Source organism: Coturnix japonica, chromosome 1 (genome assembly GCF_054131305.1).
Source record: "Coturnix japonica strain WE chromosome 1, WE-NBRP24, whole genome shotgun sequence".
NCBI lineage: Eukaryota > Metazoa > Chordata > Aves > Galliformes > Phasianidae > Coturnix > Coturnix japonica.
The window spans coordinates 142,977,402-142,991,052 of NC_140663.1; the positions used below are offsets into that span (position 1 = coordinate 142,977,402).

A 13,651-nucleotide genomic window follows, 5' to 3' on the forward strand; every position below is an offset into this window, starting at 1 on the left:
AGAGCACAAGAGCACTTTTTCTCTGGATCAGAGCTGATGAGTATCTGCTCTTCTTTGAAATGCTCTCAGGTGAATAGGGTCACTGGGATCACCGCCTTAGAGACTAGAAAAAAGCCCTTTAGTCCTTAAGAGCCATGACTAGCAGTCTATAATAGCCACAGCTGTATATCAAAGGAAGTAAAAAAACACTGAACTGAAAAGACAATTTTCATAAATACATATGTTTTCATGAAACTTGAAAATGTTAATCTACTGCCCTAAGCTAATAGTTTGTGGTAGAACATACATAAGTATAACTAATAATTAAGAGAAGGAGACATACATGCCACCTAGAACTGAAGCCTTATCTGCCTTTTCCAGAGAACATAGAGGCCGGTTAATTAAAGCACTGCATGAAAGAATGGGGAAGGCTTTGGGGAAGGCTTCCAGTGCACTGCCTTTAATTACAGATGTGAAACTTCAGACGAAATCTTAGGAAACAGTCTTTCTGGGGTGGCAAGAGGAGCCTCAGTTTTACAGCACAGACACATCTAGTGCCAACTGACCCTTTGAATGCAATAGAGTAGTACATTCTTTGAAGGCTATAGAAACATTCTTCCTCCAGCTGGGAAACATTATCACCATAAAATTATTAGCTTTGTCTAGTAAAACCTGACAGCTAGTAATCTTGATTCAGAGACAAGGTCTTAGAAGAGGTCTTTGTCCTACATGCATCCAGCTTTGTCTTTCAGCTAATCAAAGCTTTTAGATAACAGTCAAACCATAAATTTGATTCCAAATCCTGAAGGCAGCGCTACAGAAAATAAATAAATAAATAAATAAATTTAATGATAGCTACAAAAACGGAGCCCTGATAAAACTGTATGAAGACTGAATTACAGGAAAACATTGTCAAGATACATAGCCAAGATGAAGAAAGCAATACTTCATCTTGTAGAGCTAAAAAGAAAAGCAGGATTTCCTTCTTAGACTCTTTGAGCCTTGAGAGAGAGAGACAGTGGCAAATTGAATCTGGCTGAGTGAAGGTTCTAAACACTCTGGAAACACAGGACTGAAAATAGTACACATGGCAACACCCACACCAGGAGTCGGTTCTATTTCTGGGAAGCTCCTGGCAATACAGCTCTACAGATGGACATTTTTTATTTTTTTATTTTTTTTATCTGTACCTCCAAAGGTGGTAGTTGAGCTATAAGTACTGAGTACCTGAAAAGGAGGACTGAAAAAGACCACACCATACATCTGGTAACAGATCCATCAGCACTGAAATACCATAAGATCACTTCTACAAGTTCCACTGCCTCCCTCCTAGGACTGCTGATGAATCTGGAATCAGAATATCTGTGTAACATACGGCCATCTACAGTAGTAAGACTGCAAGATTACTTCTGTAGCTCACTTTAAAAACAAAAAAAGAAGCAAAGATCTTTTGACACTAGCTGTGTGTATCAGATTATGTTCTAGTGTTCAAGTGCACTTTTCACACACTGTTCTGCTACCAGTTGTCAGAAGCAGCTTCCCACCCTACTGTGTCTGCCCTACAGATTCAGCAGGCTTTTATTAAGTGCTAACTCAGAGCAGTAACAGGCAATCAACAAGAGAAATTTGTAACAAAGCTGTGGAGTTTCAGTGGTCTTACTGCTCCGCATACCAAGAATTAAATTATTGCTAACAGAGGCTGTACACACTTAAAACCTTATGCTCCTTCTGAACAGAGTATGTTTTTGTATACCTAAGGGATACAAGTGCAGGTGAAAAATACATGAAGGGTGATTTTTATATACTGAAGTCAAAAAAAAAAAAAAAAGTTGTTCTGTTACAAATGATTTTATGAATTGCCTAGAGAGAAAGAACATATGGATTTAACAAGTCTTAGAAAATTAGTTCTTTTATGAAGCTATAATGACAATTCCATCTTTACAGAAGCAAACGATAGCTGGTACAGCTGGAATTTTGCACACTGTTGACTGAGAAATTACAACACCAGGCAACTACTGAGTTTCCCAGTACTCACTTCTGTATAAGGCTAGATATGTTATGCAAAGTATGCTCATTTTCTATGAACAACAGCAACCCCCCAAAACATGGCAGCAAGAATAGAAAAGATTTAGTGGATTTAAAGACCTGATTTTATGAAAATAAAATAATAATAATCCAGCCACAGCAGGTCTGCAAGTACTTTTCAGAGAACTACCCTGCTTTGCTTTTGAACTATAATGTAATATCATCATAGTACCATAGTCTCGTGCGGGTTGGAAGGGACCTTAGAGATCATCGAGTCCAACCCCCAGGATTCGAGCCTCCTGTGTAGCAAAGCGGCACTTCTACCACTTCCGCCACAGGGGATTCGAACCCGGGCCTCCGGTGTTGCAACGCAGCATTCCTACCACTGTGCCACTGGGGCACAATATGAAGGATCATGAGAAGAGGAAAAAAAATCATTCTACATGTCTTTCATGTCTCACACTGCATTACCACAGACTCAAATAACAGCTTACATCCTTGATAAAATTAAAGTACTAAGGCCATACTGTCATAACACAACAGAGCTAATGTTAGGCAATAATTGTCTCATTTGATAAATTTGTTTCATATTTTCAGAGTTGGCACAACAGATTTTACAACTTTGGACTCTGCTTTAGACTTCCTGATAGATAGACTTCTCTGAGTCTACAAACAATTCTCTCATGTTTCTCATGCCTTTATTTCTGCGTGAATATCTACAAGTGCAAAATGTATCGAGACCTACTGCTAGCCATGAATAACCAGAAAAGCCAGCAAGCTCCTCTTCTCCCAGGACAGTAGTTACTAGAAAGATCTGAGATATGCATATTTTAGTTCCTTTCTACGTTTCTATAAAGAGGGAGGAAAAAAAAAGACATAAGTAAGTAGGAAGAAGCATGATCATTTAAAATACGGAGGGGAAGAAAGGTACACATCATAGGAAGCATGACAAAAAAAATTGTCAACTTCAGTGATAACTATATTTCAAAAATCTGTATTTGTAGTTTTTTAAAATAAATTTTAGAACACTCCACTGCTAACCTGCATAGAGAAACAAAGTGTAACTGTCAGAATAAACTTAAGATATAAGAAATCTGGGAAAAGAAACCAGAGTAAAGATTCAAAGTGTGTTTTTCAGTCACAGGCAAGCAACTATACTTGACCAGTTAGAAAAAATAATCCTTTACTACATAAAGATAGAAAAAGAAGGGTGGAAAGCTGAAGTATCACTTGGAATGAAACAGCACGTTATTTCCTGTTGACAAGTCTCCTTGTATTAACACTTGACCTGACCAAAGGAGCTCAAATGACAAGGCTACCCAAACAGTACATTTATTTGTATGCTGCAAGAGATGTTTATGTAAATTAGGTTTAGTTCACTAAGAATGAGATTTTGAAGCAGTCTCATAATTTTGACGTTCCTCTCACCTTATGATCTGAAACAACCTGATATACCTTCTTACAGCAGTACCCTCATCCTTAGGTCGAAGCAAAATACTTGTATGCCCACAGATACACTGCATGAGGCCACATTTCACTACGTTATCTAAAATATATCACCTCTATGCATAAGGGACAGAGAGGATACTTGTTTGTTTTTTTGTTTTGTTTTGTTTGTTTTTTCTTTAACAAAGTCAAACTCTACAAATTCTTCAAAATGTATCAAGCCATCTTATCTGAAACCTTGGAAATGAGGTTTCAGAGAAATGGAAATGAGTCCTAAAGACTCATTATTATTCACAGCTGTAGGCTTTTCCCTTGTGACATTTCAACATCCTGATCTCTTTCCTTACCTTTTCTTCTTTAAAGATGTTATTCATTCTCATTAATTATTTTCCAATTTAAGCATGTTTAAGCAAACAGCGTATAAGCATTTGAATAAACCCACTTCAACCTAGCACAGGTAACATTCTAGTGCCTTCTCAACAGTGTCAGCAAACTTTAACACTTGAAAAATAAAGCCATGGGAAAGGTGGATAGCTCCATCATGTGGTAGATAATAACAGAAATGTCTATATTAAAGGAAGGTCTGAACCAAGAAATTTATCAACTACTAACACTGTTAAATCACTGCAACAAAAACTTACATGAATACCAGTTAAATATCAGAAGCCTGAAATTTACCTATAGAATTTAGCAAGTCAGAGCACATTAAAGGTACACTGAATGAAAATGCTCATGCAAATCCCAAGTAACTTCATTAATCTGATCTCAGACATGATCAGAGCTGAACACAAAATAACGCTGAAGCATATAAATGCAACGATTTTGACATATAATTTATGTTTACAGTTTCTTAATTGAGACAATTAGAGCACACAGACCTCTGTAAGAGACTTCAGCTGGGATCTGTATTCGCTTACTTCCTCTGTTAATGTCTCCTTTTTCATCTGTAGATCACCCAGCTCCTTTCTTAAGGGATGGACCACTTCATAGAATCGAATCTAAAAGAACAAGATACATATTCAAAACAAAGACTGGCAAAATACATATTTGCTTTTAACTAAGGCAGCTCTCAGCAAGGCTGTCTGATTAAAAGCAGCAGGTCATAGGTGACCTCACCATCCCACACCCCACTTGCGCCAACTCTAGGGACTACTTGACTAGCAATATACCAGCTTAACTTCTAACCTCCCTGAACCAATCCATGTTTTTGTGAGGTGTGAAGCAAAGAAGAGAGAATAATTTTGCTTTCTGACAGCCCACTGTGCTCTGTCTGCTCCCTCTACAACAAAGAAAAATAAAGAGCAAGCGTAGAAGTGGGCACAGCAAACATCCAGGAAAAAAAAATAAAAAAATGTGAGCACCCCACACACACTTTCAACAGTAACAGACTGCTCTATGGGTTCAGCAGCATTACGAAACTATGCTACTAGTATGTTTGGGTTTTATGACATGCATTCTAATTGAATCAACTGGAAAGCTTTTGTTTCAGCTCCCGTGGAACTACATCTTATCTAAACAAAAGTCTTCTAAAGGGATTTTCTAAAAACCTGTCCCACATATGCCTTCCTTCACCCACCCCACTCCAGTCATAGATAATCTCATATTAAAAAGAAAATCTCACATCTACAAAACTTTCCCAAAATGCTTTTACTGAACAAGAACAAACACTAGAAAACAGAGAAATAAGAACACAGTTAGTAGTAAAAAACAATTCCAAATGGTAACTAAGAATTTTGCTTTCATTTACAAGTGAAATGACTGAAGTTATTTTACCATTATACCATTGCCTTATTTTACCATTTCATTACTGTTTTATTTTTGCAGTAATCTAGCCCTATAGTGTTTAAAGAGTTTTTCTCATGTAAAAGTGAAATCACGTTGTGTTTACATTAAACTGAACAGTGAAGTTAGCTATATGTGTTCTAACTTCTGACCTACTACAGGCTTAAAGTACTTCCTTATAGAAAATGCTTTAGAAATCCTCACGCAATGCTGTCCTTTAAGTCTTAGCTACAGCTACCACTGACTACAGCTTTCACCTGCATGGATTATTTGAGAATTAGCCTGATGACAACTGAAGCTGAGAATTGAATTTCAATCAAATCCTTTCCCCTCCCAAACTGTTCTTCTCAGAAAGCAAGTTTCATTGTCACCAACTAGTAACCATTCAAAGTAAAATCATAAAAGTGCAGATTGGAAAAAACCTGAAAGATCATTGAGTCCAACCACAACCTAACCATACACCCTAACTCTAACAACCCTCCCCTAAATCATGTCCCTGAGCACCACATCCAAATGGTTTTTAAACACATCCAGGGATGGTGACTAAACCACCTTCCTGGGGAGACTATTCCAGGGCTTCACAACCCTTTCTGTAAAGAAAGGTCCTGTATCCAACCTAAACTTACCCTGGTGCCACTTGAGGCCATTTCCCCTCATCCTGTCACCTACCTGTCACCAGTGAGAAGAAACCAACCCCGCTCTCTGTTGTAAGCACCTTTCACATATTGGAAGAGAGAAACAAGGTCTCCCCCCCCTCAGCCTCTTTTTCCCAGACTAAACAGCCCCATTTCATCACAGTATCATAGTCTCATGCAGGTTGGAAGGGACCTTAGAGATCATCGAGTCCAGCCCCCGGCATTCGAGCCTCTGCGTAGCAGAGCGGCACTTCTACCACTTGCGCCACAGGGGGGATTCGAACTCCGGGCCCCAGTGTTGCAAGGCGGCGTCCTTAACCACTGTGCCACCTTCAGTCTCTCCTCATTGGGCATATTCTCCAAGCCCTTCACAAGCCTTGTTGCCCTTCTTTGGACCTACTCCAGCACCTCAATGTCTAGTTAGGCCACAAATAGCAGGGTGCAAAAGAAGGGAGAATTAGCTTCTGCTAAATGACGTTATCTGAAAACAGCTGCTTCAGTTAAGAGCATTCTTAAAGAAGAGAGCATGTGAGCTGTAGAGGCAAAAATTAAGCAAATGGAAGATGCTGAGGAAAAATAAAATAAACAACTTTTTACCCCTTCAGGACTCAGAAGAAAAAAAATAGCACGTACGATCTTTCTAGCTCATTCTGAACAACTTATTAAACTGAAGAACTGAGACGTACCCACAGACTTGTTTAAACAAACAAAAAGGCAGCCAAATTTATTTCTACAGGTGTGTGCATCTTATGCACACAATTTTACTGAGCATGTTTTATAGTTCAGCTGCCAAAGAAAACATCAGTTCAGCAGCCTGAAGTACTTTTCAAGTTTTTATATATTGTTTCTTAAAAATCACTCCTGTAAGTGACCAAAAAAAAAAAACATCTTTACATACAGTCTCACTTTTTATATCCACATAAATCAAAGTTTTTAGAAATTCTAAACAAAGACTTTTTAAGAGAAAGATGCTTTAAACAACCTTTCTACTTTGTCATCATCACTGAGGATAAACATTGCTCAGTCATTTCTTTAACATGCCACTATTGCACCCCTTTGTGGAAGAAAAGAGAAATACACATCACATTCGTTTTAATTCTAGTGAAAAATTCAAAATACGATCTAGACATTAAAAAAAAAATCTATCCTCCTGCAGTTTGTCCAGTGTACTTGACTTCAAGTGAAGTACAGATATTACATATAAATTTGTTTGCATGCTGATGAGTTATATATCAGCATTTTAATGCTGGTAAATAGGGAAATCTTAAAAAAAGGTTTTTCAAGTCTGGAACTTGCTCAAATTTCCTGTAAGCAGAACTCCTTTTCACCAAGAGAGGTTTGTCTTACATAAATTAACTGCTATTTGTCTGCACATATATTTGCAACCTGAAATGGTAGCTGCCTGCTGGTACATAGATGATCTTGTATGTCTTTTCCGAACTTGGTGATTCCATGATTTTACAAGCACATAATTCCTCCTTAAGTAAGCAAAGAAGAAAACACCTGAAAAATTACACCGTCCCCTCAGCATCCTTTCCTAAACTTATAAGTCAAACAGATGTATAGACAGGACACATAAAACAGCTTTGTAGCCTCCCAGTATCTGGATCTGCTAAGTAACTAACTCCAAGTAGTCTCAGTGATCACTTATTCCTCAGTGGCATACCCAAGTTCACACTTGATTCCATTAAGAAAAGTTGGGAGAAGAAGCAAAAAGCAGCATCTTACCACAGTGTATCTTCACCATGTTTCCTTTTGGGAAGGGGAGCAGAGCAGCATTTGGAGGGGATGAAAATCAGGAGTTCTTCGTAAGAGCAAATTGGCACATGTATAACGAGGAAACAGGCTTCAGTGGAACTGTGTTTGGTCACAGACAAAGTAGCTGGGTGAATGTCAGAGGCAAAGAAAGGTAGACTGGGATAGAAGGGTGTCAGTGACCACTGTCATTTCAAGTATCTGAGAACCCTTTCCTACTCACTAATACAATCTAAGCACATTAATTGTACTGTGACAGCTTCGCTTACAGCAAGGTTATCAACTCCTGGAGTCTGTCCTGCCCAGCTGCACAGGCTTTCAAACTACCTGTCAGCCAGCTCCTTAAGTACTGGAGCTTTCTGCACACTGACTTCAAGCAAGCTGACCCAGAATTGAGTTTAAAACCTCCTTTGTTGTCTGTAGCAGCACAGAACTCAACCCTCCTTTGTTGTCTGTAGCAGCACAGAACTCAACAACAACAACTTTCAAGTAACTATATTGAGGGCTAGTGATGAAATAGATAGGGGGTAGTAACCTAGTGGGCCTCGACCTCATCATTTTCATTTTATCACTTGGACCCTTAAAGTTTTCCTAGCGCTTTCAAAAGTATAAATTTTGGAACTTCTGAAAAAGATGCTCCCAAGAATGTCTCCCTTCTGCTAACAGTGATAGGTTTTACTTCACTGTTCATACCCATTACCATGGCTTCCGTGTAACAAGGGGGCTCACTCACACAATAATTATACATCAACTAATGAACTAAGCTTCTTAAAATTATCATAATTACAGCTTCCTTAATAACTACCTCTATAGGTAAGTACAATGCTAACATGAATTAAGGTTTACATGCCTAAACCCCTTGCATTTTCAGAAGCGAGCCAGGATGCTCTGGACATGCCAAAAATCTATGAAAGCATTGCACTTTAATTGCAAACCAAGAACTACCACTCACTCTGTACCTACTCATGAGCCAGAATTAACAAACTTTTTAAAATCAATAAAGCAATAATGAAAGTATAATTTAAGCTGCAGTTTGGCTTCTGGAAAGGGATAGTTGGAAAGCATAACAAAAAAAAAGCAAGAGATGTTTTAACAGCCTGTTCTGGCAAGCTGAGTTTCAAATTCCAGCCTTCAGCCCGCTGTATTCCAGATCATCAGTGTGTCATTTCCCACCATTTAACTGAAACACCTTATTTGTTTCACCTTTATAAAAATCAATCAGCAGTTCTACTTCAGATGTCATTAAAAGGTTCTCTTCTTTACTGGAATTCAACTAGAATGGATGGATCCAGAGGCATGTCTGCACAGAAGTCTCTCCTTTCGAGTTGGGGAAGAATAAGAACAGACACATAGGCTGGCTTCTGCTATACATACATCCCCTAGATTTTAAATAGAAGAAATTAAGAAGCCCGAAGTGGGTTGAACCTGACCTACAGTCCTATTTCCATTTAACTGCTCACTGCTCCCAGCTGAAGCAGGACAGAGGGAGAACAGGAAGACCAAAAGCAAGAGAACTCAGAGGTCAAGTTTTCTGAACAGTTTAATAAAAGATGGAGGGAGGGGATCTTAAAAGGAAAAAAAGCAGTGCTGAGACAGTCATTCATCATGTCCCAGAAGCAGACACATACTCAGCCAGTATGAGTGACAGCCACCTTGGAAGCCACTACCTCCCACCTTCCTCCTCTCCGTCCAGTTTGTACTGCCAAGCATGAACACTACATATATCCCTTTAACCAATACAGGTCAGCTCTCCCTGTTGCATCCCCTCTCAATTTCATGCCAACCCCTGGCCTTTTTGGAGCCAAAGCAGGGAAAAGATAAAGCCTCAGTGATGTGCAGTTTCCAGCAACAGTCAAAGCCCTGGTGTGTTTCATCACTGTTTAGCCACAGAACCAAAACACAGAAAGATATAAGGCTGTCATTAAGAAAGTTAATTCAAACCCAACCCAGCCCTCCACACAGCTATATTTTAAGCCAGTGCAGGACATAGTACTCACTGAAACATATTCTGGGATGGAAAGTTGATCTTCAGACAGAGATTTCAGCTTCTCATAGCCATCCTCTGTTAATTCCAAATCACGCAAACTACGACGGATATCTCCGGCCCTCTCCCTCAATTGATGATTTGTTTCCTCCAGTTGCTTTTGTCTCAATAAAATAGTTTCCATTTCTTGTTTCATGAGTGCCTGATGTTTTCTTTGAGATTGATTTGAAAATGGAACATACAAAGTAGTGAGTAACACAAGTGACAAACGTTTACAATACCTTAGCAAAGGAGTGAGTTACGTCACGTCACAGAGAGAAAAATTTAAAGTGAGATTAAATACACAGTAAATACACTGTATATATATATATATATATATATATATATACACACTCACACACACATAAAACCAGCAGCTTCATAGTTCGATACACCGTTCAGCAAAATTACACTGACAATAGCCCAAAGGCACTGACACCAGCAATCTGATCCTGAGAAGTGACGATTTCAGTATGCGATGATTTTAATTCCCGTTGGTCTTCATTTGCCAATTAAAAAAGTTAAAAACATGTGAAAATAGTATTTACTTTCACACAAAATCCAAGGAACTGGTCCAAATAAAGCCACATTAACTTCAATGTGCATCTCGCTGACCTTCAGAATACACACAATATGGTCCATTTCACACACAACACACAATTCTCCACCCCCATGTAACATCCAAGGTTGGGGTCCTTCAAAAAAATTTTAAAAAGTAACTTAAACAAGAACCTTTAAAAGCAATACAAAATAACTGTTAGCATTACAAGACTATTTTTTTCCCCCCCATAAGAAAACTGCTCATCAGCCAAGCAATCACAGAAGGGCAGCTTCTGTATATAGTCTACAATTCTGTTAAATATGGCCTCAAGTTGCGCCAGGGCAAGTTTAGGTTGGATATTAGGAAGAACTTCTTTACAGAAAGGGTAGTTAGGTACTGGAGTAGGCTCCCCAGGGAGGTGGTTGAATCGCCATCCCTGGTTGTGTTTAAGAGCCGTTTGGATGTGGTACTGAGGGATATGATTTAGTGTAGGCTTTTTAGAGTTAGGGTTATGGTTAGGCTGCAGTTGGACTTGATGATCTTCAAGGTCTTTTCCAACCTGGGTAATTCTATGATTCTGTGAAATAGGGCTATGGGGTAATAGACAGCAATGAGATTATAAATGAGGAAAGAGAGTCAACTTTTTTGGTTCCATCAATATTAATTTGCACATCAGCACTTCACTCCTCAGATAATTCACATATATGAATAATATCCCAACCTTGTGCAAACAGGCACACAGAGACACTGCCCTGCTAATGAGATAGTCTTAGTTGGAAGACTTCACTATAACCAATCCCATGTCTAGATTCACAGCATTAAATCTGTTCCAAACTTATTACAAAATATGGCTTTGAATTAGTCACATACTCTAAGCTGGTATATTTTGTACTTGATACAGTTAAGTAACTTTATATTTTCACAGACCTATTACAGGTGTTAAAACATTTAATTGACAAAGTAATGTGGGAAAGCCTGCTAGCCAGTCTATTTTCAGCTATATAGGAATTCAAAAGTTTCAGAAGAGCAAGGAGAAAGACAAGTTTTTCCTTCATCAACAGAAAGTCATTCTGGGAAAGCATTTCTGACCAATTAAAAATCCTCACTGTAAATGCTGAACATTACTTTCCCTAGTTATCTGTATAAGGCTGTACTTTATAAACATTCAAGTTAAATGATGCAAAATCTGTCCCCTCTTCTTTCTCCTTCCACTCTTTTCTATTTTTTTAGAATGTGTCTTATCCATCTTTGTACTTTCAGTTTCAGGAAGGGAGAGCTCAACTAAAATTAACTTTGAGAATGAAAATTTTAGTATAACCTGCAAAAAGAAATCCCATTTCTGCAACTCATGATCATTATTTTTCATTAACGTGAATCTGAATTCACATCAATAAAGTATTAATGAAGTTTTTCGTGTTACTCATCATACCTTGCATCTTCTTGCTGCAATGTCAGCTGGCTATCCAGTCGTAAAGACAACAGCTGCTTTTGATGGATTGCATCATTCAGCTTCTCTTCTAGCTCTTCAATCTAAAAAGTATAAATATAAAATGAAGAAAAGTTACCTTGTTCTTTGTAAAATATGTTTTAAAAAAATCACAAGCTGAGAATCCAGTGCCCTAGGAAGTACAGTAACTGAAGATCTCTACAATAACAAAATCTCTAATTACACTAAAGCTTTAAAAAGTAAGATATGGAGTTTGCCTTAACAAACTCAGCACTTAAAAAAATAGTTCTAGAACTGATGCATTCTGATCACATAAGTACTTGTTCAACTGATTTCAAACTATCCTTAAACTCTGGCCAACAAGCCAAGGAAAGTCACAGCTGTATGGAAGGTTGTAAACATGAACCTCACACAGGCAGTGCAAAGTTTTTCCACCTTACAAAATCCCACACATCTTTACTGAAATCACATGCAAAACAAGACCACCTGCTATTAATTAGTACATCAGTATATTTCAGTCACACCTTTGCTATCAAATCAATGAATGGTGTTGATGAGTTTTGCTAGCTTTCACTAATTTGGGGTTAAAAGTCCTGTTAAGTTGCTTGCATCAGAGATGAATTATTTTTTTCTTTCAGAAAACATGACTTTTTTTGTTTTCAGAAGTAGCAAAACTAAAGAAACAGTTTGATCTGGGCAGCCTGGTCCAGCAGTTGATGACAACTGCCCACAGCTGGGGGGCTGAAGCTATTTGATTTTTGAGGTCCTTTTCAACCCAGGTCGTTCTACGGTTCTATGATCCCACCTCATCCATTATCACAGTCTCATGCGGGTTGGAAGGGACCTTAGAGATCATCGAGTCTAACACCCGGGATTCGAGCCTCCTGTGTAGCAGAGCGGCACTTCTACCACTTGTGCCACAGGGGGGGATTCCTAAGTATGAGGCAGCAGCCAAGTCATTCAAATCCCCCATATCTCCCTTTCCCTCCTTTTGTGATTTAAAATCATCAAAAACAGAAGAATCATAGAATGGATTGGGCTGGGAGGGAAATTAAAGACCACTGAACTCCAACCCCTGCCGTGGGCAGGGCTGCCTCCCACCAGCTCATGCTGCCCAGGGCCCATCCAACCTGGCTGTGAGCACCTGCAGGGATGGAGCACCACAGCTTCTCAACTAGTTAACGAGGATTCCAGCATGCAACCCACAAACGTTGAGAACTCAAGCTTCTGTTTGATGCCCCGTCCTTGGAGGTGTTCAAGACCAGGTTGGACGGGGCCCTGGGCAACCTGATCTAGTAAAGGTGTATGTTTGGTGGCCCTGCTAGGCAGGGGGGTTGGAACTACATGATCCTTGAGGTCCCTTCCAACCCGGGTCATTCTGTGATTCTATTTGAAAGCCCCAACACGTAACAGCTCTGACCTTGGTCAGGTACTCCACTTTCAGGTTGTCGATCATGAGGTTTTTCTGCGACAGCTCAATCTTCAGCAGCTGCAGGTTGTGCAGCAGCTCCTTGCGCTCGATCAGCTGCCTGGTGACCCGCGTGGCGCCCTCCCGCTCCTCAGAGGAGGACAGCTCGTCGGTGGGGACGGTGGTTTCCAAGCTGATGTCCTCCGACTCCAGGGAGCTGGAGATGTTCACCTTCCGGCCTTCCTTGGCGCTTTTACGGGACATTTTCTCACACCGTCTGCTTCTTTAAGTTACGAGCCCCCTTAAAGAGCCAGCGGCAGAAATCAAATCCACCAAGGCGCTACGCCGCGATAGAAATCAACCTAACGAGACCGCTAAGAAAAGCTCCTCACGTGTTGTTGCCCCCCACGAAGGGAAACGCGTACAGAAGGTCTGAACAGAGCGTATTCCCGAGGATTCCTTCCGAGAACTGCTCGAGAACGCGGTACCGAGGCACCAGCAGCGCAGCTGGGCAGCGGGCGGTGACCGGCCGTTAACGGAGCGGCGGGGGGTAACGCGCTGCCCCGCGCCCGCCACAACACGGGGAGCAGCTTCAGCCGGCCGCGCATGC

The 13,651-nt window shown here is 39.9% G+C and overlaps 1 protein-coding gene across 3 annotated transcripts in view; it reads right to left on the reverse strand.

Moving 5' to 3' along the window:
- PIBF1 (progesterone immunomodulatory binding factor 1) overlaps nucleotides 1–13,639 on the reverse strand; it is a 115,341-nt gene extending 101,702 nt beyond the window's left edge. For 2 of the 3 annotated variants that reach the window (XR_014948467.1, XM_015851649.3), the window contains exons 1-4: nucleotides 13,054–13,639; nucleotides 11,616–11,716; nucleotides 9,620–9,818; nucleotides 4,329–4,448 (exon numbers count right to left, since the gene is read on the reverse strand). Coding sequence is in view for 2 of the 3 variants with exons in the window: in XM_015851649.3 (XP_015707135.2) it covers nucleotides 4,329–4,448; nucleotides 9,620–9,818; nucleotides 11,616–11,716; nucleotides 13,054–13,305 (672 nt within the window). In the remaining variant the exon portion in view is untranslated. The remainder of the gene's footprint in view (nucleotides 1–4,328; nucleotides 4,449–9,619; nucleotides 9,819–11,615; nucleotides 11,717–13,053) is intronic. The other variant, XM_085553787.1, reaches the window with a different exon arrangement.
- Nucleotides 13,640–13,651: the final 12 nt, after the last annotated feature.